Consider the following 25,642-nt stretch of genomic DNA (forward strand, 5'->3'; position numbering starts at 1 on the left):
CCCAGGACAAAATTTAAAATAACTTGTGTTTCTCAACCCATGAGCCGTCTCAAGAGTGCCTTTAAATCAAAATGTTTATTTAACTTAATTGACTTCTGTATTTTTTAAATACAAATCCACAATCCTTCTTTTCATGAGTCCTCAGATCAGATGTGATGCCATCTCAGACTGCAGACTGTTCACATTAACGGTTATTTGACTATTTTTGTTTCTGTTCTACCTCATTTCTCTTAATTACTTAACTGAACCTTCAATGTAACTGGTTGTTCAATTAAGGGTTCAATTATGAAATTAGGAGCTCAGTTGGAATGAAAACCAGCAGGGTAGGGGAGACTCCAGGACAGGTTTGGGATCCACTTGTCTAAAAAAAAGTGGCTAAAATAAGTGACCCCACTTTGACAACAACAGTAAAAGTCTCTCAAAAAAACCTACCTTTTTTGTTGTGATCCTTCTCCAAACGCCTGGCCGTCCACAACTGAGGAGCCCCTGTCCGCCACTGCCCACCAGGCATCCAGGGGCATGCTGGGTAATATACTGGGTGCTGGCCCCACACTTTACTTGCAGAATTACATTAGCCTAGTTATTTCATATCATATTTAATATAATAAACAGTATAATATAATAGTATAATAACACTATTTTTCATACCTCATCCACATGTATGAAGTGTTTGAAACCACCCATCTTTGTATATGAATAGCACAAGGTATGTAAACATTACAGAAATATGCAAGAGTTTATTCTTCAGCACAGCCTATGTATACAGTGTTGGGTCTCAGTTTTAATGCCATTTCAATGTCATTAACTGGAGACTAGCTCTGCTGGGGAGCTGGGGGAGGGCTGCACCCCAAAACTAACCATTAAACGTTTCAGCTATTGTAGCACAGGCTTCTTATATCGCGTATCCTAAGGTTAGTGAAGAAACAATGATGGATCAACTCCTAGAGTGAGATCAGCAGTTTAAATGCAATGCTTTCCAGACGTACAATAACACATTCTGCAGCTCCACAGAGACCAATCAGCTCCCGTCATTCACAGGAACGAAAGACCTTTTCATTTCTCTCTCTGTGCGACTTTCCCTTCTCTCTCCGCAGTAAGCAGACAAAGAATAATTGCTTTTCATGTTTATAGCTCTTGAAAATCAAATCACCTATTCATAATCTTCTCTGTTTATGTATTTCCTTATTCTGGTGCTGAGAGCTTTGCGTTACTAAACAGGAGTCTGGTATTAGTATGCAAACTTTTAGCTGGAAGGCCTTGATGTTAATTTAGCTCAGGACACTTTTCACAACTGCGCTTTAAGACAACAGGTGTTATTCAATGCGGCGCCTTTTAGGGTTATTACCGATTGATTTATTACACTTTCCATAATTTTATTTTCAGTTTTGCAAATCGACATCGACCACACGCACTGGTTAATAAAACAGACTTAGCCCACTGTTAGTAGATTTGTATTTTAACATTTATTAAAATAATACTATGGATTAATAAGAACAGCTTCGAACTGAAAGGCTTAAAATGCAAGCGATGAAAAAACCCAACAAAAAAAAAACCAAAAAATCAAACGTGATTAATGAAGTCATCCAGTAGCTAACGAGAAGAGATAAAAGATAATAAGGCTCAAGAAAGACATCAATTCTGGTAATAAAGTACTGCAAAACAAACCGATCTTTTCTCAGTTATAAAAACTGTGTATCTTTTTTTTTTCTTTTTTCTTTTGTTCAAATCAGGAAAAAAACTCATTGAATATTATATATAACATACATATAAAACAAGATAGAAAAATACATTATAAACTTGTAACAATGGCTGTAAATACATTATATTACATGTCTTTTATCTTGTAGGCAATAAGTTGGTTATGGTACATACATAGCATGGGTCTAGAGTTATACTAACAGGAACAAACTGTCAGCAGCAGGATACCGTATGGGGGACAATCCCACTTCGCACTAAAAAACATAATACTGTCCAAATAATAAAGTGTAAATAAAAACTGATATAAACTCAATGAAATAATACTGGAAAACAAATGCATACTGAGATTTTAAAGAAGTCATGCTTATTGGATGTTATAATCTCAACCCCTAAGCTCTACCTCATCCATCTACAAATAAAACATACATTTCAGGCGGATGCTTTATGTTCCCCCTCAGATGAACTTCAACCAACACGGTTTACCCCCGATTCTGTGGCGATGCACCCGTTCACACTGCTTTACTATCCGAATGGGTTTATCCTCAGACGGTTGAGCGTATTTTTCTATTCTTTTATGTAAAACATACAAAACAACAATCATAATACTTTAAAGTAATCATAATGGCACTGCATAATTGTAACCGAGGTCAAATAAAACTCAAATATATCAAACAGGAAGACGAACCTGATGACACCGATAAAATTGGCTGAATATAATCAGAGGATACAGATCTGTTGCATAGTAAATTAATCGATGCTTATTGGGGAACAAGGGATGAGTGGATGACAGTAATGTACAGTCCTGGTGTAGCTGTCAGTGGGCCTTCACAATGAGCCACTCGTGCGCTCGATGGGTGGGCAGTTAAGGTGGAAACTCAGTGGAAGAATGAGCTGGCAGACCGAGCCATCAGATGCCGTCGGATATTTGCCACGTCCATTGAAACTCGTTTGGGACACCGTTCATTTCTCCGGGAGTTGGGCAGCAGTGATCTAATCCAGTATAGCAGCATTATTGATACACGCGTCACGTTTTGATGCTCTAAGCAGCAGCAGACTCCCAAAACGGCCGCCTCTAGGGTTTTAGTGTCTGCCGTTTTGGGGGGTTTCCGCTTCTGTCGGCACGTGTTACTTCCTTGCGGTTTAAGGGAGGCAAGTCCATATCATATCTAGAGCGGTGGTGTTCATGCAACCACCTTTCTGATCCCTCACTGTTGCCAAGAACAGATTTATTTGGACAGAAAAAGGCAGAGTGAGTGAGTACACGACTCTGGAGGAAAACGCGATGTTTTGTCGTGTGGAAGTCCATCCCTCCCCGAATTTCCGATTAGAAAATATACAGGTTGAACCCCTAATGGTCCTGTCTTGCAAGGAAGTCAGACTAAGATGGATGTTATTGTATTCATATCTTCTCCCACCTCTACTCCACCATACCAACAGTGCAATTCTTTCAGCAGTGACATCACAACCATGAGCAAAACGTGGTCAATACAGATATATTGTTGCTGTTGTTGTTGTTGCAGTTTGTATGTGGAGAGCAAAGTGTGAAGAAGAGAGGATGTGGACAGTGACCGTATTATTGTGTTGCCCAAGCTTCAGTGCAACGGCGAGGCAAGATCAGGCGTCAGTGCTGCGAGCTCATTGTCATTCATTCACGGCTCCCGTAAACGCACAGGGCAGCGGAGCGGTGTTTATTAACCTGGTATTCAGATAGGGACTGATTTATGAGACATTCAGACTCAATGACCATGAATAAAATAAGGCACTTTTCATTCTTTTGACATTTTCAGATGCTTGACAAAAAAAGAAAATGGGGGGAAAAAAAAGAAAGGAAGGCTGTTTTGGTCTTTAATATCTCTCCAATCATGAAAAGAAAAGAAAACTTCCATGAAATAAAGGGTTTCTTTGTTCAGTTTTCTGTTCTGTATAATACGTGAAAGTATAAAAGGCTACATTTTTTGAAAAATATATATTTTTCTCTTCACCAGCACCCTTGTGTCGTAAAAGTATCTACTTTGTTGTTCATTTTTTCTCTCTCTCGCTCAACATAATACATTTATCTACAATTTCATTACATGTGTACAGCAAATAGGCAAGCATGGCTTTTACATCCTTAAAGAAATATCTTTACAAGGAAGTGTTTTCGAAAAGAAAAAAATAAATCAGTTGCCCAGTAATGGGACACATGATGCATGTACCTTTGCTGTCACCGAATCGCCTTAAAGCTGCTCCACGACTCCCCCCCGCTTCAATTATAATCCGTAATGGCACACAACACGTTTCGGGAAGGGGCCGGTGTAATCACAGTAGTTTCTCTAGTGTTTCACCTCTCTTCTCTTCAGTTTGGCCTGCGAAATGCAGATTTTCACCAATTCACAAATCTCGACTACTTCGCTCGGAATAGAAAGAAATAAGAAAGACGACAATATTGCCGACTGATGCTGTAAATGACTAAAAGGTTCATGCATGATGCGTCATTACAACACGATACATTCAGAGCGTATTATATCACCATGAGCTGAAGTATTTCCTTAAAAGTCTCACAGTAACTGCCTCTGAGAGTTGCTTGGATAGAAAGCTCCTTCCCGGCCTTCTATCGTTGTGTTTGTCCGATTATTCCTGGAGTGGGAGTTTGTGTGTGTGTGGGGGGGGGATAGTGGGGCAGGGTTGGCCATGGATTGCTTCTCTGAGGGATGAATTGGACCTTATTGCTTTACTACTATTCAGTGCAGGTCTAGAGTCACCGTCACCCAACCAGAGCAGAAAGCGGAGAGATTGGTGTGTGTGTGTGTGTGTGTGTTTGTATTGTTGTGTTAGGTGGAAAAGCTGCTGGGCCAGAACCTCAGCTCGCTGCACTCGAGACAGACAAGCAAAGGCGTTTACCAGAAAACTGATCAGCAGGCAGGCAATGGTCAGGTCATCATTGGGTGAAGAGTTCAGAGGTCAGAAGGTCATAGGTTAGTTGCCGGTGGCGGCTGGGTGGTTAGAAAACAAAAACAAAGAAGAAAAAAACAAAACAAAAAAAAAACAAGAAAACAAAACAAAAAGAGAAACAAAAAAGGAAAAAAAGAAAAAAGATAGAGAAGAGATTAGTTTCAGCGAGTGACGGCTGGATGTCAACATGAAAAACTAAACCACAACTAATAAAAGAGCACGCTCGACTGACAGACTCTTGGACACCGGCTACACAATGCGGTGAAATCATGACAGGTGTGTATCATGATTCCAGACATGAAAGGGGAGCCCACGCCCACAAACCAAATGTTAAAAAAGGAGGAAATAAAGGAAAACAAACAAACAAACAAACAGAAAAAAAACAACGAAATAAAACAACTAATATGACCAATGGTTAGTAGCAGTCGATGGAAGAGACTCAGAAGGAAGGAAGTTCAAATCAAGGTGGATCGTTTGACAACAGTCAGTCGTTATGCTTTCCTGACTGCTATTAAGCATTAGTGCCCTCTTGAGATGCAAGCGTAGCAGTGACTATTAATGATGAATGTGAATATTAATACTTCTTGGTTAAGAGGAATGAATTTAGGAGAAATAAGAACGACAATTCCGGACTGTAATAATTTATGGGGCGAACAAGTGTTTGCTTTTTTTGCTCAATAAAATTTTATTGCCTTTCAGGATTTTTTCTTTTTTTTTCTATTTACAACAACATGAAAATCTCGGCCTCAAAATACAAAGCAATACTAAAACTGTAGATCTAGAAGTGTAGGCAACAATGTTGAAGCCGAGGGAGGCCAAGGCTACTGCTTTAGCCGAACCCCCCAGCTCTGAAAACTATGATACATTTACAGGACACTCTGATATAAAATGCATTTGCATATAAACACTGTCAAGTCCTGCCATTTTATAGTCTATGTTTATAAAGCCCTAAAGTACATCCAAAAATATAGGAAATTTCTAAATGTCGCTATAATGCATATTTTCCATTCCTACAAATAGCCCTCTTGAGTATCAAAGCTATTTCTCTGCAAATACAATAAAATCTGACATTTCATATACATTCCTGCTTTATATTTTTTATATTTTTTAAAGAAGCCACCTGTAAATACTATTTTCTTTGCAACAATAACAAAAAATGTGTACAGTAAAACATAAACAAAGTTCTCAAGTGGATTTTGTTTTCAGTCCATTCACAATCTGGTCTAACCTTATCCACAGACATTGGTCCACTTTAACAGTAGTCATTTTAAGACTCATTTCAACAGCTTAATCATATTCATTTTTGTTCTGAGGTTTTTTGCAGTTTTCATTTACATGTTGCCTGTCTGACAGAGGCAGAGAGGATAAGAGGGTTTATTTATTCAGTGCAAATTCAGATGTGCCATTTTTTCTCTCTCTTTTTTTACTAAAGTGAAATACAGTAGGTGTAAATATAGATGGTGTACCTTGACTGGCTTGAATAGTCTGTAAAAATGCAGAAACAAATCATCTTTCTTCAGCTCTTACCTCGGCGTCCGTTTTATGGATCAAATATTGTGATGAATGGCTTCATCAGCAACCTATTAAGTGCTGAGTATTTTTTCACAGCTTGAAAGATAAAGATTTATATGAAATTTCAGGTTGTGTAATAATATTGGTGCGCACATCAAAAGTATCAGCTGGGTAAGGTGACTCATGTCTCGGATGTGTGCTTTATTCAATAGCTACACAATATCTCATTATTAATTTTCTCTTTGAAGAGATGAAAAAAAAAAAAAAAAAAAAACACATAAGCTGCTTTATTCTCCTTTGCTTTACGGTTTGGGACGTCGGCATTTTTACAGCCTACTCAATGTAAAACAGTGAAGAGACATCCATCTTTTCCTCAGATCTCGTACACCTGTATCCTCCGGCCCGTCACAGGCAATAATCAACACACACAGGTTTAACAGTTGTGCAATTCCATGTAAAGTTTGTTTGAATTAATCTTGTCAGTTTGTTTGTCGGTTATAGGTACCAAACTTAGTTGTCATCCGTTACTTATTAAGGTCTGGTTTCTTATTAATACAAAGCTAATTCACTTGGTACAACCTGACCATTCATAAATGTCGTGTAATTCGAAAACCTTCATGAATGGGGAATTGTATTGGTTTATTGTGTTGTCATCTTTGTTTTGGCACACTTGTGTTCATCCAACATGAATCGTAAAGAAAAACAAAGCAATTCCTATAAGCCTTTTCATGGTAGTTTTTAAAAGTAACTTCTAAGTGCCAGTTTGTCAATTCCCTTAGACCCAGTTTGGCAAGGCATGCTAGCTAAGCAAGATACAAAAATGTCAAAAATAATGTAATGCAAAACAAAAACAAAAACAAAAAACATATTTAGGCTTATTGATTTTGAAAACACTTAAAAGCATGTGTACATTGTAAAATATATTCATAAGTTAACTGGAAGACTGTCATTATGAAGGATGTCATGATTCTTCATTTAAATGTAAAGTGCACTTAAAATACAAATTAACTCTCCAACAATAACCATTTGTTAAACTTCAATATTGCTTTCAAAGTGGAAAGTGTGTCCATTGGTCCATTTAAGTCTTATTATTATTTTTTGCAGGTTACAAATCCATCAACAAGAAATGGATTTTGTTGATAAACGAAAAATACTTAACAGCACCAGCACAGACAAGCCCATATTGGCATTTCGTAGAAGAGGTCATACTTTTAATTGCTTAAAGACGTCACAGAGACTCGGTTTAAAAGGGACTTCCTGTGTGTGCAGCTTGAGGGAAGTCCCACTGTATCGAACACCTGTCAATAAACCTAAATATCGAGTGTTGTCTTTAACTGACACTTCACGGCTGGGTCTAAGGGTGTATAGGGTGGCAACTTAAATCAGATCGGCAGGGGAAATACAAATTAAGATCAGATTCCCGGTCTCTGCATTTTTAAACATGATGCTTATGGTCAAGGATGACATGAAAACAAAACGTCTTACGACTCACCAAAGAAGAAACGTTTTCTTCCATCAAATGTATTTTCTAACATTATTATTTTCCCACAGGAGAGAAGAAAGATCATAATTTAGATTTGTACATGGTTAAAAATACTGAAATATTTTCTAGCATCACACTCTACAGATCATGTGGTATGTAGTATAATATTCAGCATTAAGTGTTTTCAATATTTATCTCTATCATGATTAGGGGGAAATATGTGTTGTACTTTAAACGTTTAAATCCCATCTTTGTGATTACAGTGTATGGCTGCATGAGAGCTTGAAAATGTGAATAATGGGATGGTATTGTGTATTTCAATGATATACTGAGTCCCTGGGACAATATTATTTATATTTTCTCCAATTATTGTACACGCAGGCCTTCACAACTGCTCACACATGCCATACACTTACTGAAAGATTTAGTTCATCACAGGATAAAACCCTGAAATATGTTCAGAAGCACAAAAAATCCAACTGTTCTCATGCAAATTTGGCATCATGTAACTCTAATATCTGGGAAACCAGATCTTAATTTTTTCCTCCCCTGCCTCTTATAGATGACGTGTGTAAAAAAACTAAAATAGAAATCCATACAAACAATTCTCCTTGAATTACAAAATAACAATAAGGAACACTTTATGTTCAGACGCCACAGCGATCTGGCAATTAAGGGAGCAGGTGATACATGTGCTGGTGTCTACTAACAATTTGGTTTCAGTTTCCCCAGCTGAGTAAGGTCTCCGGCCCCTCTCACTGCGTCCCCTCACTATTGATTGATGTGTTGCCAGCGAAACAAGCTTGTCAAGGGCATCCTAACAGCCACGGTTAAGGCACTACGGAGAAGCAGATACGATCCCCCCCTTATGGACCCTTATTTTAATACGAGACGTTCATTCTCTGCGTCGAAATATAGAAACCATTAAATATCACAAGAAGAAGAACACTATCTTGGAAAAAAAAAAAAAATGAATGATTTGCAGAGAGGAATGTATTGACAAAACGCTGAATATAAGCGGAAGAAATAATTACGGAAATTACATTATCTTCAAAAACATTTCGCCGTCTTGCAAAAAAACTAGTCTTTAAATAGTAGCAAACCCTACAATGTGTGCTCATGTTGCCTTAGATGAAATGTTAAACCTTCGAGTTTGAAGGAAACGGCACCTTTCCTATGAATAAAGAGCCCTAGAGCTTAATTAAAAGGCATCCGTTTGCTCAGAGAGGTTTACGATGCGTACGCCAGAAGTTTATTCCTCGAAATATAGGCTTTAATACTTACATTTTAACCAGTATAAAAATCCGTCCATGACTTTAAATAACGTGACATAATCCTGCATCTTTCTTTTTCAGAGCATAGGGGAAACTGAACACACCGGTGAGGGGAATCCATTATTTATCATTAACAGCACACGAGTCACAGAGTCATCAAAATAATGGAGATTTTAAAGTAAAAGATTAAATTAATAGGAATAATTATCTGTATGCATAAGACACGAAAAAAAGATGGGCTTGTTTCGTTGAACGCATGCTGGACACTATCCATTCGACTTTAACTCCTGAACTGTGTAGAAACTCTGTGGGCTGACCAATCGAATCATGTTCTGTGGTGACATCACTTTCTAAGACAGTGATAGGAGGAGCCTAAGGCATCAAATCCCACTCCTAACACCAATGAATGCTGGATAAGTTGTGAGTTAAAAGTCTGTGAATATGTCCGTGTGTTGCAGTGGGGATCTCAACCAACAATACCATTTCTCATAGACATGAACACTGGAACTAAACTAACCTCGGTCTGCGGTCACAACCCTTTGGTAAGGATGGACCCGCATATCGTGCCTTCGAACTTTAGTAGCCACCGCACCTGGTTAAATTGCAACATTACCAAAACAAGGTTAGGTTATTCATCCTAGAAATAGTTTACATTAACAGTTTATCAACAAACAGCAGGTTTATCAAAAAAGGATTTAACATATCTACAAATTATGCATTTAAAAAAAAATACAAGTTAAGGCACAATAGTTTTTTTTTTTCTCTTTTCTTAGAGTATATCTATATAGTTTTCTAACATAGTAGCAGTCACCTCCATTAAGTTGCCTTAACCTGATGGATGCATTGTTGTATTATCCCAAAATACAGTATTAATAACATTGATTAGACACAAGCACAATTGGGCTTTACTAGTCACTTAATCAATGCAGTGCAGCAAGAATAGATACGTTTCCAGTTGTTGTTTCTTTTAATAATAATAATAATAATAATGATAATAATAATAATAATAATAATAATAATAATAATACTGATTAACCTCTGAAAGGGTCAGAGACACAATCCAGTTTTTAAAGAACTTTTGCAGTAGTTTCTTTTGCCTAAGAATTTAGACAGATTATAAGCTAGAAAGTAGAAATTGCAGTAAATTAGGTGATTAGTAAAGCAACGCAGTATTTTATTGTTTTACCAAAACGTAGCAGTCAGTGACACACTGTGATATATGTATATATATAGATAGGTATACACATAAATATATATATATATATATATATATACACACACACACACACACACACGTGTATTCATTGCATTTTGTTCTGCAAAATATTTTGCCAGTGTAAACGTCAGTAGTAGAGATCTCTTCTGAGTATCTAAGGCCGTGTGTGACTGACTGCTAGGCTGAGCTTGTTTTGTTCAAGGCAGCTGAGAAACTAAGCCTTTGTTTAAACTCAGATCAGATGAGGGTTCAGTAAGACCATTCTTGAATGATTAGCCTTTCGTGGGGAAAGCCATACCTAAAGAATAAAGGAAGGGAATGTGAATTAGTCTCTGAAGGAGTCCGTCCTCTGTGTAGTAACACTCAAATTGTCCTCATCATGTTTACCCCAATGCCAAAGGAAAAGAAAAAGAAAAAAAATCCCCATCGCAAGATAACCTCATCCACAGGCGACTCCGGGAGCGTTTGCAGCAATGGGGCTCAGAGCGGTTTCTATAATCAGGCATGCACTCGAGTAAACCGGAATTTGCTTTAGGCCGCAGACACTACCAGAAAAGCCGCCTCTCTTTTTTTTTGTTTTTTTTTGTTTTTGTAAACATTCACCGACCGAACTGTAATGATGCAAAGGCATCGCTGTGTAAGGCTGAAGCCGGCAGCTCCGCGGGTGGCCCTACAGAGGGAGGCTGGGGTAGTTTAAGTGGTGTGTGCTGCCTGGGTCTTTAAAAGGGAACCCTGGAGGAGGGTTCTCCCCGATGGAAAGACACGGGAATGTGACAGGTATGGAAGCCAAAGTACAGTGGCAGCTCTTCGGCCTTTGAGGACGCTGTATAGGTTACACAAGAAAGAATATTGCATTAAGAGAAAAGTGAAGTATTCTGCTGAATTCTCCCTCCCACATAAGCAGGTGTCATCAATATCTTACAACCCCCTCAGCTTAAATTATCACAGCAGTGCAGTTCAAGGCTTCGGTGTCCACAAACTAAACTTGTACTGATTATAAATGTGGTTCATAACGGCTAAAGAAGGATTCACCTGCCTGTACACTTCTGATGTGCTGGCAACCACTCAGCAATTTACATTTAAAAAGACTCTCACCAAAGCTTTTATATATATAAATATAAGTATATATATAAATCTTTCTTTTCCCACATTGAATTTAAAGTGTGAGATATTTTAATGACACACAGTCTGATATGATTTAATTTAATGTGTCCAATAAAAGCACTGCAGTAAAAGCGAGGCCTTTGCAAATTGATTTCTGTTTTGATTTTTACACTGAAGAACTACTTTCAGCTTTAGGATGCCCAATCATAGGTTTAACAGAAGAACAAACATTGTTTTTATGCAAAAGAGAGAGACAGGAACATTTATTTGCTCTCTAATAAAGAGCTAACAGTTTTATAGAGAGGGTTTAATCAATTAATTATGTGGGTACACATTTTCTCCCTCAAATGTGTGTATATATATATATATATATATATATATATATATAGATCCATTACTATTTGTAAAGCTCAGTAAATGCTTTACGTGAGTTTCAGATGTAGGGATGGAGATTTTGGGCTCCAACAGTGAATCTGTTGGTAAATCAATCCCTAAGAGACTGATCAATTGTTTCCTCACTAGCGCTTTAAATTCTCCAATTATCAAGGGCAGCAGGAGACATCTTGTTTCTAAGGGGAACCGTTACATAAATATACAGTTTAAACAAGACTGAAACCCTTTTTGTAATCGGTCATTAGAGTCATACTATAAAAAGGTAACCGGCCGTTAGAGGTATTGGCTATTGCCTGGGCAAGATCCCCCCGCAGGGGCCGTGCAGGAAGGAGACATGCTTCAGAGGAGACCCCAGCGCGCCGGGGGCATGAACACAGAGGGAAGGATGCTTACCTAACACACCACTCGGCTCAATGGGGTACTCCAGAATGGAGGTCGCTGGTGCCAGGGTATAGGGGTACTCATAGGGGGTGTAGATGAGGCCGGACTCGGGCCCCGGAGGGACAATGGTGGCTGTGGGGTGCGGGGTCCCGTTTGGCATGACAGCGGCTGTTTGGATCTGTCTGATCAAAGGCATTATGGTGGGGCCAGCTGGTGTGGGGGTCCGCAGGGCGGTGGGAGGGAGGACTGGCGTGGGCCCCGTAATGATCCGGGGGGCCTGGGCTGTCGCTGCAAGAGAAAAGGCAAGGGCAGCTACAGTAAGCGAGGAAACCGAGAGGCGGTCGGGGGGGACAGCGGCCACAGGAGGGGCAGCCGAGAAGAAGGGAGGAGAGGAAGAATGAGAAACAAAAGCGAGAGGAGAGGGGTGGGGGGGAAAAGAAGAAGAAATCATTAGTGACGTGCTCTGATCATACAAATTGACAAAGCAAATCATACAGAAACCCCTCTATCCGTCCTCAGCCAGGAGCTCAATAAACAACACCTTTGGGTAAAGCACCGTCCCCGAGGCTATGTCTGTCTAGCAGGTGAGCTCGGCACAGTGCGGTTTCATTTTGATAAGGACACTGGATTACTAAATCAGGAATACAAAGCAAAAACAAGGAACAGACATTTGTAGCTCTGGTTTAAGACAATAGTGCCATGAAGCTGAAATCAATGAACACTTTACAGTCATTATTACGAAAAATAACACATTTGAGTTACGAGCAAAACCGCATGCGAGTTCTTCCTTGCAAGCAAGTCTGCTCGACAAACCCCCTACGAGAAGAAACAAGTGTGCATTGTTGCACATTATGCATCTGAAACAAAAGCTGGAGAATGTTGTGCACAGAGTTAATGACACAGCGATGCTCGGCTCTCTGATGGAGCCGATTCGACACACAGACCCCGGGCTGAGAGCAGGTGCAGGGAGTGGGGCTGAGCAATGTGAATCCCACGCCAAATCAGGCCCTGGACAGACTGTGCAACACACACGGAGACCCCCTCGAACACAGACAAATATCTGATCTGATTTGGGAAGGATTTAGTAGTTTTGTTCTCTCGCTGGGAATGACTGACTAGCTCCCGATTCTGCCTCCGAGTCTGCAGGCAGTGCGTCGGGGGTGGGGTGGCCTCTCTGTGCAGACCCTCGCTGTGTGTTCCCACATCAGTGCGACAGAGCGAGCGAAGGGGGCGGAGGCTCACACAGGCTCACACATCCGCTCAGCCCGACAGCTCTGGGCACAAACACACGCAGTGAGTCACCGGCTGTACGGGAGAGCGCAAAGCCAGCGGCTGCATTAACTGGTTCGGCCCCAGGCCTGGCTTTCATGTGTAACTCAGCGTCTCACTTCATGTGCGCAGGGGCTTCCACCTCGGACTCGCCTGTGAGTGACTGCTAATGCTCCCACGAGGAAAACTGCCAGGGAGCGTTTAGGGGAGTTAAGCCGGTCCTAGGGGAATTTATTTTCTTCAGTATGTCAAAGCAATTACTAATTGTTGAGTAAAAACCAACAACCATAGAAAAGAAAACAACCACCCTGAACATTGGCATCATTCATTCTGATTCTGAACATATAAAACAATCGGTGAAACTGCTTTTGCTTTGAGGAACCATTTACTTGACAAGCAAGCTTCATGTTCTTATTTGCACAAGGAGAATGTTATAACATGTGTGCCCATGTCTAGAGCTGTGTGTATAACCTTAGTGTCCACAAAGAACAATATAGAAAATGGACATGTGCTTGTCCTTACGTGATTTGATGTTGGCGTCTCTGTACGTGCCGTTGAGTATGGCCAGCTCCATCAGCTGCATCTTTTTAAGGCTGTCTTCGCCCTCTGCCTGCAAAGAAACACAAGGTAGTGGGTAAAGAAAGGTAGGCAGATTCCTTGAGGATTCAGAGAAGGGGGTTTTGAAAAAAACACCCGATGGGTGAGACAAGACAGGGAAAAACTTAACGCCGTGACTAATTTGCCAGCACAGCCGTTTCAAGCAATTCAAATAAAATATAAAGCCAATATGGATTAATGGATGACATCACAACAACATTAGATACTGAATTATATGGTGAGGTTCCCTGACAAGTTCCAGAGGACGTCTATTGATATACATGTCAGTTATTTACAATGAGGTCCTGTCTCAGTGTGTACGTGAAGGAATCTTACTCTCAATGTTACTCTCCCCGCCACCACACAAACACACAGTTGTTAAGACAGGCAGTGTTTGTATACAGAAAGGGCTGAGTGGAGCTGCATTCGGTGACAGAAAAACAGATATTCAGGTGATAAAGCATGTCACGAATATGACAGGGCCGGAACGCACGGCACGGGCAGATTATACCGCCGCCTTCGGGAACAGGTTTAGAGAGACAGCGTGTAAATATGCACGGTTTCAGGGGATGCTGTTGCAACCATTTCATGTCTCTCTGCACAGGGCTGTGGGATGTTGTGCGCTGTCCGGGGGCGATCTAGCCAGCTAGAGGACTCGGATTTATGCAGCCGCATCGAAGCTTCGAGTATCACCGTGCTTTCCGTATTCCCCGTGTTCAAATGGAGTCCCTGAAATACCGGAATTGTCATTCAAAACAAACGGACAGCTTCTCAATCGCCCGGCCAATTACAGACATGATGAGTAATGTCCTATATTTTGTCATTGGTTTTGATATATACACACACAATTCGATGGTGACACAGGTGCTCAGATGTACAGATTAAGGCACAGCTTGTATTCCTATCTGCTGAACCACAATGATTACACAAAATCTATTGTACGTTTAACCTTCACTTTTTGACAGCCACTGGAATAATTCTGCAGGGCTGTTATGGGGGGAAGCACCCTCAAAAAGGCACATTTGCTGCGATTCCCCATTAAAAACTCACATCGCGTCACTTCACACTGCTTTACTCAAAACAACATAAGCTGGTAGATTTCTGGATGGCACTTGAAATTTTGAACAACATTGTTAGGAAACATTTACAAATGTGACAAAGCACCGCAAGCCCTGACAGATTTCTAAACTATTAATTAGCCTCCATTTCTGCAGCTCTCTCTTCTGCTCTGTGCCGTCTGAAATCTAGTTATTTCTCCTTATTTTTCTTTTCCTTATAGACTTATTTCCCAGGACAATTGTCTGTGAATCGTATTGACTATTAAAAGATGTATTCTAATCTCACAACTTAACCAAACAACCAAAGCTTCATTAGCTCAGCAGTTTTTGTCAAGACGATACTTAAAGCTTTGAACCGGGAACTTTATTTTCTTATCCTCACACAGCACAGAGACGATATAAAGAAAATAAAAAGCCCAAGTACAAATATATAGTACATGCAGCTGACAGGTACGACAGATTCCTGAAGAGAAAGACTTTGTGTAGCTTTGAACATCAGAGCGAGAGGGTTACTAAAACACAACTACGTGCATCGCAGAGAAATGATTCATTGTTACATTTATCTCACAAGTATTTCTGGCACTCTGGGTAATTCTGTAAGCCAGAACAAGTGGATGTATCATCTTCAGAGTTCACCCGATGACACAGCCAGTGGCGTGGAAAATTCTGCATCCCAATAAACAGCTCAAATCCTGATTTGTTTAGCCATTCTGCATGACACCATTTCAGCTTACTGTCAGACGAGCTTAAGCATCTCGTCTGAAATCTACAGCATCATTCTGAAAGTGGAAAAACTGCTTTAACATTATATAAAAGGGCAAATGGTGGCATGGTTTTGCTTCCTTTAGAAATACAGAGTCGGCAAACTACAGCCAGGCAGACAGAAGAGAAGTGGCGTTTTCTAGTGGATTCCTATAGTCCACAGAGAGAAAATAACGGTATAGACATCCACACAGAATTAAACTGAAAATGCAGCAAGAGCTTGAGCTACAGATATAAAATAACATCTCTTACGGTTAAAAGCGGGTAATTAATTCATGTTAAAAAATGAATAGACTTCTCATAAAAAAGGAAGAATACAATTTTAATGTAACCATAAAGGACAGACACTTGAAAGAGTACAACATAAATAAATAAATATTGTGTTAACAAATGCACTTTATAGTTCTTATCCAAAAGTTGAAAAGGCACATTGCAGACGCCAAGCAGACGCGAAGTTTTTCGTGATATGACGAGAACAAAGATGTGGAGGCCAGGAATCCTTGTTTACCACTGCTAATTTAATTCTGCAAATAAAACAATTCTTCTCTGGGGGAGATACAATTAGTCACAGAATGCTCTTTGTATTCTTGGTTGCAATTATGTTACACATGAATGCCTATCATTTTGGCTATTAAAAGATGAAAATCAAATCAAGCCAATGGCATTGTGATCCTCCGTCGCCCGATGACGAAATCGCTCTGTTATTCACAGACGTAACCCGAACAGCGACCGCTGCGCGCACACAACACTCGCACGACTGAACGGGTTAATTCAGTGTTCACTCTGAACGGTTTACCCACAGCGCCGTGTCGGTTTGTTTTTGTAACCAAACACAAAATAAGCAACAAGGTCATTTGTCAACAACTAGCAAGAATACTTTATAAATAATTTGCAACGCCTTAATTAACTCAACTTGCAGCTGAGAGAAGACGGACCTGGATGAATGAGTCTGTGATTGTCTGGACTGAGGGACAAAATGAAGCACTAAACACCAATCTGCCTTTTTTACAGCAGCTAATGACCTGAGGCCCTTCCTCGTTAGGCCCTTGTCTAAATCAATCCTTTTCCTCCGTCTAACCCGGGACTGAGGTGGATCATAATACCAGGACTGAGCCAGTGGGTGGTGCTGTTGGTCACACAATAGGTCGAACTGGCCTGCTCAGCCGGTGAGCATCTGATAGCCTATTGAATAACTTGTCAAAATTGCCGACCTCTTTCCTTTTGAGCTGTGGGCTGCAGAGGTATGCCGGGGCCTCAGCGACGCTGCAGCCTGTGAGAGACACTCTCTGTTGCCAACGGTTGGGCCTCGCTCTACAAACAGGCCTCGGCCTTCAGAGCACGCCGAGCCGAAGGTTAAGGAAACACATCACAAACCTTCCTGTGACCTGTCCCCTCAATCTGCCCCCTCCTCCTCTCTGCACTCACTCTCACTCTCTCTCTCTCTCTCTCTCTCACAAACACGCCTGACAGCTGATCAAACGCAGCGCGCCGGTGCCGTCTCTCTCTGCTGCGGGCGCTGCTGCAGGCGCTCTCTGTTCGAGTGCGAGAGGCTGTGCTGGAGACGCGGCGGCCCACACTGAAGGGGAGCTCAGCGCCCGAACAAGACAGGCAGCAAAGCTGGGTCACCGGTACAAAGGGAAAGGTGTGTTCGGTACACATCAGGGAGGTCGATTAAAGCCCAATCGACATCGCTTCGCCAGTGCCTGAGTGCAGAGATCGTTTCATCTCCTTTATGTTGTATGTTTTCTTTCACATCTGTTTACATCATCCAACCTGGAGGGACTTGAGACCAACAAGGCAATTTACAGTTATATATATTTTTCTACCTTCAATATTGATATCATGTTGTATTTTCTATGAAACGGAGGTGATGAAATACAGCATCCAAAGAATTCCCTGTTATTAACACTTGCCCTGGTTTCTGAGCTTCTGAATTTATTTGCGAAGCTGTAACACAAAAGCACCTCATTTAAACCCTGTGTGCAAAATAATTAGCCGAGATGTTCGGCACAATACATACACAGATCTGGCGAAGTTTAATAATGAAGTAAACAAAACTAAACAAACAGAGGTCAGACTGGACCCCATCGCCTGTGCCACACAATCCCACACAAAACCCAGAGGCGCAGAGAGGAGGTGTTGGTTTTTCCGCTCCCCTGCCGACGGCCAGATTTATCAGCCGTGTGCAGCCAGCCCCTGTCGGCCGGGGGGGAGTCTCTCTGCCCCTTCCTGTGTGCGGCCTCCCCCTGCACTGTCCCGTGAGCAGCTGCCATCTCATTGGCTGCTCCCCCAACCCACCCCAGTGCCCATTCACACACCGCGGCGTGAGGAATGCTTTTTATCTTCGCTTGCATACAGGAATAATTCCGATGCCATTCAGCCTGGGATCAGCGTGAACTCCGAGCACAATCTTGGCCAGTTTCCCGCCCCCCACCGCCTCACAGGTTGTGAGACTCTCATGTACCTCGATTACACATCGCGCATTTGCATAATCCACCCGACTGCACGCGCAGGTTAACGCAGTCAGTTTGCAGACACCGTTCCCATCGGAGAGCGGGTGCAGACTGAGGTTCTGCACAATGTTTCGCAGGATCGCATGCATTCACACGTGTATCGTGGATGGACCGCCACACAAAGGTGACAAAACAACCAAAAATGTCTCATTATACTCAAATCTCCAACGACAATCTTCAGCAGATTTCTGCAAGTAGATGTTTAAATGTCTGTGGTATTTTCTGTGTGGTTTCTACCCCAAACCCCGGGTGTCCGCTAATAACTCCACATGAGAAATAATTCACTTACTTATTATGACTGACAAAAGTAATTGATTTTTACTCTGGTATATATGTAAATCTGACTGCGGAACTGCTTTTAATAAGCTGGAGTAACTAAATAAACTGCCAGTCATTATGTACGAACGTTGGAGTCTCCTACTCTACTCGTTAAACTCCTACTAAGCCCAGTCAGATCAGACTTCCCCAGTCTTGCCAACCTAAACATCTCCCTGGTCAAATAATCCGTGAGCCTCCCATACGTGTTCTCCTCTAGAGTTTAATCACAGGCTGTGCTCAGCACCTTATATGTACCCCCCAAATGTGAGACTTTCAATCAATGTTATGATCTGAAGGAGTCAAAGTCAAAGTTGGATCACATGCGTTATATCTCTCTTTAACTCATGGTTGCCACTGCATCGAATTGTGCTGTATTCTCAGTGCTTTTAATACCTTCAGAAAGAAGTAGCTTAAAAAAAAAACTAAATTTAAACACACAGAGAATAAACCAACAAACAAAATCAGTGTGCTAGTTATTTTGGGCCTTCGGTAGGTGTGCTGGAGACTTCTTCCGGCTTGGCCTCCACATAGCTCCTGCTGAAGGAAGTACGCCGACCATCAAGTCAAACTAAGTCACGGAATATTAGGATGCATTTTATGTTTCAGCTAATTTTATAGGAAAGTTTCCTAGTTCCTTTTTGGCACGTAATCTTAATTGCTTAACAAAAGAAAGAGCTTTTCCCAGTGCAGGAGTATTGTGGATTAGCAATGCTGACTAAATACGTCTCCGAATGTCTCAGAAGTACATAAGAAAATGCTGCACAGAGAGACGCACTCTGGCCTGATCTCTGGGGAACATCCTCTCTGTGATGTCGAAGAAAACACTGTGCTGCTCAGTGTCCAATTGTGTTGTAACACAAGCAAGCCAATAGCTCGGCTGCAGAGAAAGAGATATGGGGATATAACAGTCGGTAGTTCATTGAGAAATATTTCTCCCGCTTTTATAATCGAAATGTTTGCAAAGTGTGTACTCTTTTGGTAAAAAACAAACAAACAATAAAACAACCAGCACACAAAAAGTTATTGTTTTGTTTTGGGTAGGGTCCCAAACTCATCAGTTTATTATAACAGATCAAATGCATTATACTATAATGTTCGAGCCATTAATGTGCAATAAACCTTTTATGAGAAGACAATTTCCAGTTTACAGTGTCTGCTAAAATCCATTTTGTTGTTCTTTTATGGGTAGAAACATATTTCAGTGACTCTGTGCAGCTGATGGAAAACAGTCAGGTGCTGCCCATGCTTGCATCCCGTCTCCTGCTGTAAATGTAGAAATGTCAGGCACTGTGATGGGTGGGACGGTATTTGATAAAGTGTGTGTGTGTGTATTATTGTAAGCAAAATGGGGTAGTTTGAGTTAAATGACAAACATACCAATGCGTACATATTCAGACTACATTACATTGTTTCCAAGAATTCCAGCAAGGACGGGCGCGGTCGATCTCCCGCAGGACGACAACTGTGTCCTGAAAACCGCAGTAGGTGGCAACACTTCGAACCAGCGCAATCAGAATTGGAAAACCAAATACCCAGTCATCTGTTTGGATATGAAGTCTTACATCCATCATTCAAACATCAATGGCTTCAGTTGATACCAGCGTGACAAACAGGCTGATGATAATAATCATCGTAATAATATATTTTCGTTCAGCATGTGGTTTTTTTGGACAATCAGACCTGCGTTTCTGTTTACGGCCATTCGCTTTACATGATAAAAACGACATTGTGCACAGCCTATAGACACCTTTGTGTAGGGAAGGGATCTTCTCTGACACATTCTGTATTGTTTTCAGTTTCAGACACGGACTCTGTCACAATGGATGTACACAGTCATCAAAGCAGCAGGAACAATAGCACATAAGAAGTACAAGAAATTAAGTTTGCTTGTATACTAGTAACTATAGCATTAAACGTTTCATTCCCATAATTCTGATTGGATACATCAACCACAACCAAAACACCCACTTCATCCAACTTCATCCAAAGTCATCAGTCAACACTTTATATAGCATTGATCAGCTTTGTAATGGCTATTTGATATTTATGAAACACAGACGTTCTTCAGGACATTACAGTCCTTATGTCTTTTCAGTAAGACAGATTCTCTTAGAGTCTCTTAAACCCATCCGAAATGCAATTCCACCTGTTAAAAAAACAATGATCTTCCTTTGATGCTCATTAACTCGGTCATTCAGTTCAGTTTTGCGAGTCTCTCTCTCCAGCCTTTTCAGACGGAGCTGTTTACAGCCGCAGCATTTGAGCACACCTTGGTAGACAGACGAGATTAATTAGCGTCATTATTTCCGTGGGTTCTACAGCGCGCTTATCTTCTTGAAAGCAAGCCCTCAGCTCAAACAATATGCAAAGATGGCTGTACGGTTTCACTTGACAGATTTGTGGGTCACAATGTTAAAGATACACCAGGGAAAAGATCTGGCAAACATATTTGTACGTTTCCAAATCGAGCTATCTTTGTCATCTAGGCTTTTATTTTTCTCCTGTTCTTTGGATTCACATTGTTTACAAGTTTGGGTTGATGCAGCTTTCATTTCTTCATTCTTATACCAACAATAGGCTGTTGATTAAGAATATCCACTCGAACAAACACTCAACAAATAATGTTTCATATTGTCTGATTGAATTACACAGCCTGATGGAGTGATAACAAAATAAATGACTATATGATAATCTGCTGTGTTTAGACCGCAGCCGATTTAACACGCTAACGTCACAATTCGAGTCTTTTTAAGCACTGTGCTAAACTAGGTCTGATGGTGGCTTCATTCAAGTTGGCCGGGTGTTATATTTTGACAGCGTAACCTAAAATCAACTGGGGAAACTCGTTTAAGGAAATCACAGTAACCGATTGGCCAAGTCACATACAACATTGAGGTCTTCCTCTCGGATGTGTGCCGAGTCCCACAGTGTTGTGTAACCGCGCCGGTTCGGGTTTATCACGCTGTGCCTCAACTACAGTGCCGTGTGATCAGACTTGACAATTTGTGTCACAGGTTTCCTGAAAGTTGACAGCTTACAGGTAGATTAGACTCTACTTGTTTAGAAAGAGAAAATCCCTGCAGATGCCTTTTTACTCCAGGACTAGTTTCAATAGTTTCAACACACAATATACAAGCCCAGTTCTGTCTCTATATAAACAGGACCAAAAAAAAAGGAGAGGGTGTTGTACATTAAAATAAATCTAAACAAACAACAACAAACTTACTACTTGAAATTCATAAAAACATATATCAACATATATATATATATATATATATATATATATATATATATATATATATATATATATATATATATATATATATATATAAAAAAAAAAACATTTTCCTCTTGGTTCCCCTTTGATGTTTTTCTTCCTTGCTTTATTGGGAACTGCTGTGAAATATATACATATTTATGTATTTATAACCAAATGACAAAACAGTCCTTAAACAGAAATTCTCTGGAACAGAAATAACTCGGTTGTTTCAACATCATACGTAAAATAAAACTACATGAAGAATTCATAACATATTTTAAATACGGCTGAACTGAACTGGCAATTTGATCTGTAAATATTGTCAATATGCCCTGGATTCACAGTCAGTTCTACAGCTTTCAGTTCTTCCATTTTTAAAGCCTTCAAGTTTGAATTATAAACTTTTAACTGAACATCGAACTGGGCTGAATCACAAAAGCCTACAGTTTAGCCTTTAAAACAGGGAAAAAACGAACATCTTCATAAAATCCGTAATTACACCGAACAATCTACAATTACATTAAAATAACAGATGGCATTTGAGAAACCCTACAAGTCCTGCATTTTTAAAGTTGACATTTCATTGAAAAGTTGCCTGAAGGCCATGCTTTTAAAATAAATGATTTCAGCACTTTTGAAATTAAACATCGAGGACGAGTTCCAAGGACAGTAGCTGCTATTATCGGCTCTCCGTAAGACTTTGCTTTTTAAAGTTATCCCTTCCCCTCTGCCCAAAAAGAAAAATAAAAGAAAGATATGTGAATTGAGATGGATGGCTAGTCCCAGCTTGTCCTACAGCTGTCTGGGATTTGCATTCACTCACTTCTTTAAAAAATACAGGAAACCCACATGAAGAATTATAGCAGCCTGTTTTTTTCCTCCTCCTCCAGCGGACAGGCATGTCAGTCATATGACCTCCCTTTGAAGGCCCGAGCAGCTCAAGACAGCATGTTGCCAGGGAGCGGGCTTTCTTCCCTATTTACTGAGCTGTCCCTTTCAGCCTGTACCACACTAGTGGCCTATTATTGTACAGAGCCTGGGATAAAAAACGCGGCTCAGGATTTCCAGACTCAGATTGTAAACAAAGGCTCCTTTGATGGGAGACCCGTCTCAAAGAGCTGGATGACTACACCGTCATGTGACCAGCAAATTACTCTCTCCTTTTCACATGTACAGCTCCAGCCAGCGACGACAGCGTTGGTTTGTATCACAACGGTTCATAAAAGCCTGTGTACTATTGTTTTCTTTTTCTCACTTCTGTTGGGCACTGAGACTCGTCTTAAACTAAGGTGTGACTTATCTGCTTTGAGACCTACCATAATGTAGTCTCTCATACATCATATTTCTAAATAGAACTGTTTCCTGTCGAATTTACTTAAAATTCTGGCTTTTTTTAATTTCTGATTTCAGCACTACGGAATTAATTGAAAATGATATCAGACTGTAGTCGACCACAGAGACTAAATAGAAGAGATTTCCTTAAAAAAAATTAAAATCAATCGCAGCCGGGTATTTGTGCCTGTGATAGTATATATATGTATTTTTTTACGGTTACCGATTAAGTCTTTACTGCCACTGCCACTGCCACAACCCCCCACTGCCCATGCCACTAGGTGGAAAGCGAAGGAACCACACTCAACACAACAGCTGAGGAGCAAAGCACTGTCCACGCTAGGGCTGGGCGGTATACCGTAAAAAACTCTGTACCGGTATTCATTTACGGACTGGTTTAGACTTTTGCTAGTCCTATTTCAATGTTTTCTATGCTAAATTGAATAATTTACTAATTACTGTGTCATTCAGTCATGGCATTCAGCTGCCTATAAACTTGATCGTGTTTGCGTATCAGACAACTTGCTGCGCCGGCTGTGTGAGACTGCGCTGTCCGACACGAGGCGCATCTGATCACAGAATGCCGACGGTGTTCGTGTAACGCAAATTTCTGCAGATCTGCCAATGGGATCGTTTAGAACTGCGCAAATCTGCGCTACAAGAACGCGAGCACCTTTCTTCACAAACCCAGCAGAAATCAATGTAATTGGGTGACTTAATTTGTTATTATTTTTATATTATAGTTTTTATTTTAAAAAATAGAATTGCCAATCGTTTAAGTAACAACTTAATTATTGTGCTTCATAGATTTACATTATATATTTTTTAAGTATTTATGTAATTATTTAATAAAGCACTGACAAAGCTAAAGTGTCGATCTAGAATTCTATATCTGTGGTTTTGACAATAACTGTTCACACCTTCATTGTGTACTGAAAGTTGACATTCGCCTCCGCTAACAAGGGGGCAGCAGTAGTTTTCATTCAGCTTAACACGTCCCTCTTGATTTCTGCATTATCTTTTGTCTCACAGGCGCAGCTCGCCTCCCGCAGCAGCGTCTCAGAGCTGTGCTGCGCTGTGCGAGTCTGCGCAGATTTCTGTGGGCGGGGCTTAGTGGCGTCACGCAGAAACACTCAAGAACACGCATCTCTGAATCTCTGCGCAGAACTGCTCTTCTCGAATGTGACCCTTGTGTTGGAGTGAATGTGCCTTAGCCAAATTATCGAAAAAAAATTCCATGTGTATTGTTTGTTGACATAAAGAAACATACGTGATAAATGCACAATGAATGAAGACGAGATGGAGGAGAGCAGTGTGGGTGAAAAGTGACCCCAGTGAATCTGTCCTGAAGAAAGGTACGTCATTGATAGTGTGGACATGATTTGGTTTCAAGACAGCTGACACAGAACAGGGGAATGTAATTCAATGTCAGTTGTGTCCTATTATTTTTGCTTAAAAATGGCCATTAAAAAATACCGTCATACCGTCAAAAACGTTAAAAAGTACCGTGATACTGTATTTTGACCATATCGCCAAGCCCTAGACCACGCCTGAGGAAAACAAACTAAAATGTAAACGCAACGCAGATGAAATGAACAGGGCGAAGAATGGACTCCGAGCGGGCCTTGCCGAGTGTGTTCCCGGAGACGCCCGAGTCTCGCCTTGACGCGACGCGCACCGCAGATCCCATCGCAAGCCGCAGCGGACCGCAGATGCCCGCCTGTCTCCCACTTCCCCAGCCTGGGATTTCATTGGTAATTACAGTTGATTTCTGATGCTTTCCGGACCCGTGCACTGGAAACACACGTGCTGTACGGACGCACACGGGGGGAGAGAGAGAGAGAGAGAGACAGTGGCGCTGCAGAGGTGCCATAACTGATCGTATTAACGACAATCAATCACGGTGCTTCTTATTTATGATTTTCTCTTTTAGGGGCCCTTTAAACAACTCTGTGTGCAGGGATTCCTCATAAGCATAAAGTCATATAAGCAGGGTTTACTGTAATAGGCTTTCCAGATACAAACCTGCCGCAACACTTACAAAGCGTCAAAAGGTACAACAAAAGGTTGACTGAGCCGTGGGATTAAAAGCCGGGCGCCGAGGAATCACATAAATCCCCCAACTTCAGATGCTACCATATGTGTCGTTGCTTTATGTACCGATATATCACAATGGGGCTGACGGTGCGCCAGAGCTCAGTCTGAGCCACACACAAACAAAGCAAAGCACACAACTCACGGATACACAAGCTTTAAAAAGCAAACTTCTTTCTAACAAGTAGAGAACCTCCATTGTGTGCATGTTTCAGCGGTTCGGGCACAGCCACGCTACAGGATATCACTTTCAAATGAATCTCTTGGCAGGACTCAGTGGCTTTAAAATGTTTCTACGGGTGAAGCTAAATTTGGCTTTAGGATCAGGATAATGACGTGGATGCCAGTCAGGTAGCTCTTTACCCACAACAGACTTGTGTTACTAGTGTACATCTGTAACCTATCCATTACAATATGAATAGTTCTACTACTTATAATAATAATCTAT

The 25,642-nt window shown here is 40.9% G+C and overlaps 1 protein-coding gene across 3 annotated transcripts in view; it reads right to left on the bottom strand.

Annotated features, from left to right (window-relative positions):
- Positions 1-1,444: 1,444 nt before the first annotated feature.
- Positions 1,445-25,642, bottom strand: part of qkib (QKI, KH domain containing, RNA binding b) — a 118,214-nt gene continuing 94,016 nt past the window's right edge. Inside the window, exons 5-8 of one of the 3 annotated variants that reach the window (XR_010805404.1) lie at positions 13,784-13,871; positions 12,005-12,304; positions 9,416-10,937; positions 1,445-4,670 (exon numbers count right to left, since the gene is read on the bottom strand). Coding sequence is in view for 2 of the 3 variants with exons in the window: in XM_066697373.1 (XP_066553470.1) it covers positions 10,834-10,937; positions 12,005-12,304; positions 13,784-13,871 (492 nt within the window). In the remaining variant the exon portion in view is untranslated. Of the gene's footprint in view, positions 4,671-5,289; positions 10,938-12,004; positions 12,305-13,783; positions 13,872-25,642 lie in introns of those variants that run through there. The other 2 variants (XM_066697373.1, XM_066697374.1) reach the window with 2 other exon arrangements.

This window comes from Amia ocellicauda, chromosome 23 (genome assembly GCF_036373705.1).
Source record: "Amia ocellicauda isolate fAmiCal2 chromosome 23, fAmiCal2.hap1, whole genome shotgun sequence".
NCBI lineage: Eukaryota > Metazoa > Chordata > Actinopteri > Amiiformes > Amiidae > Amia > Amia ocellicauda.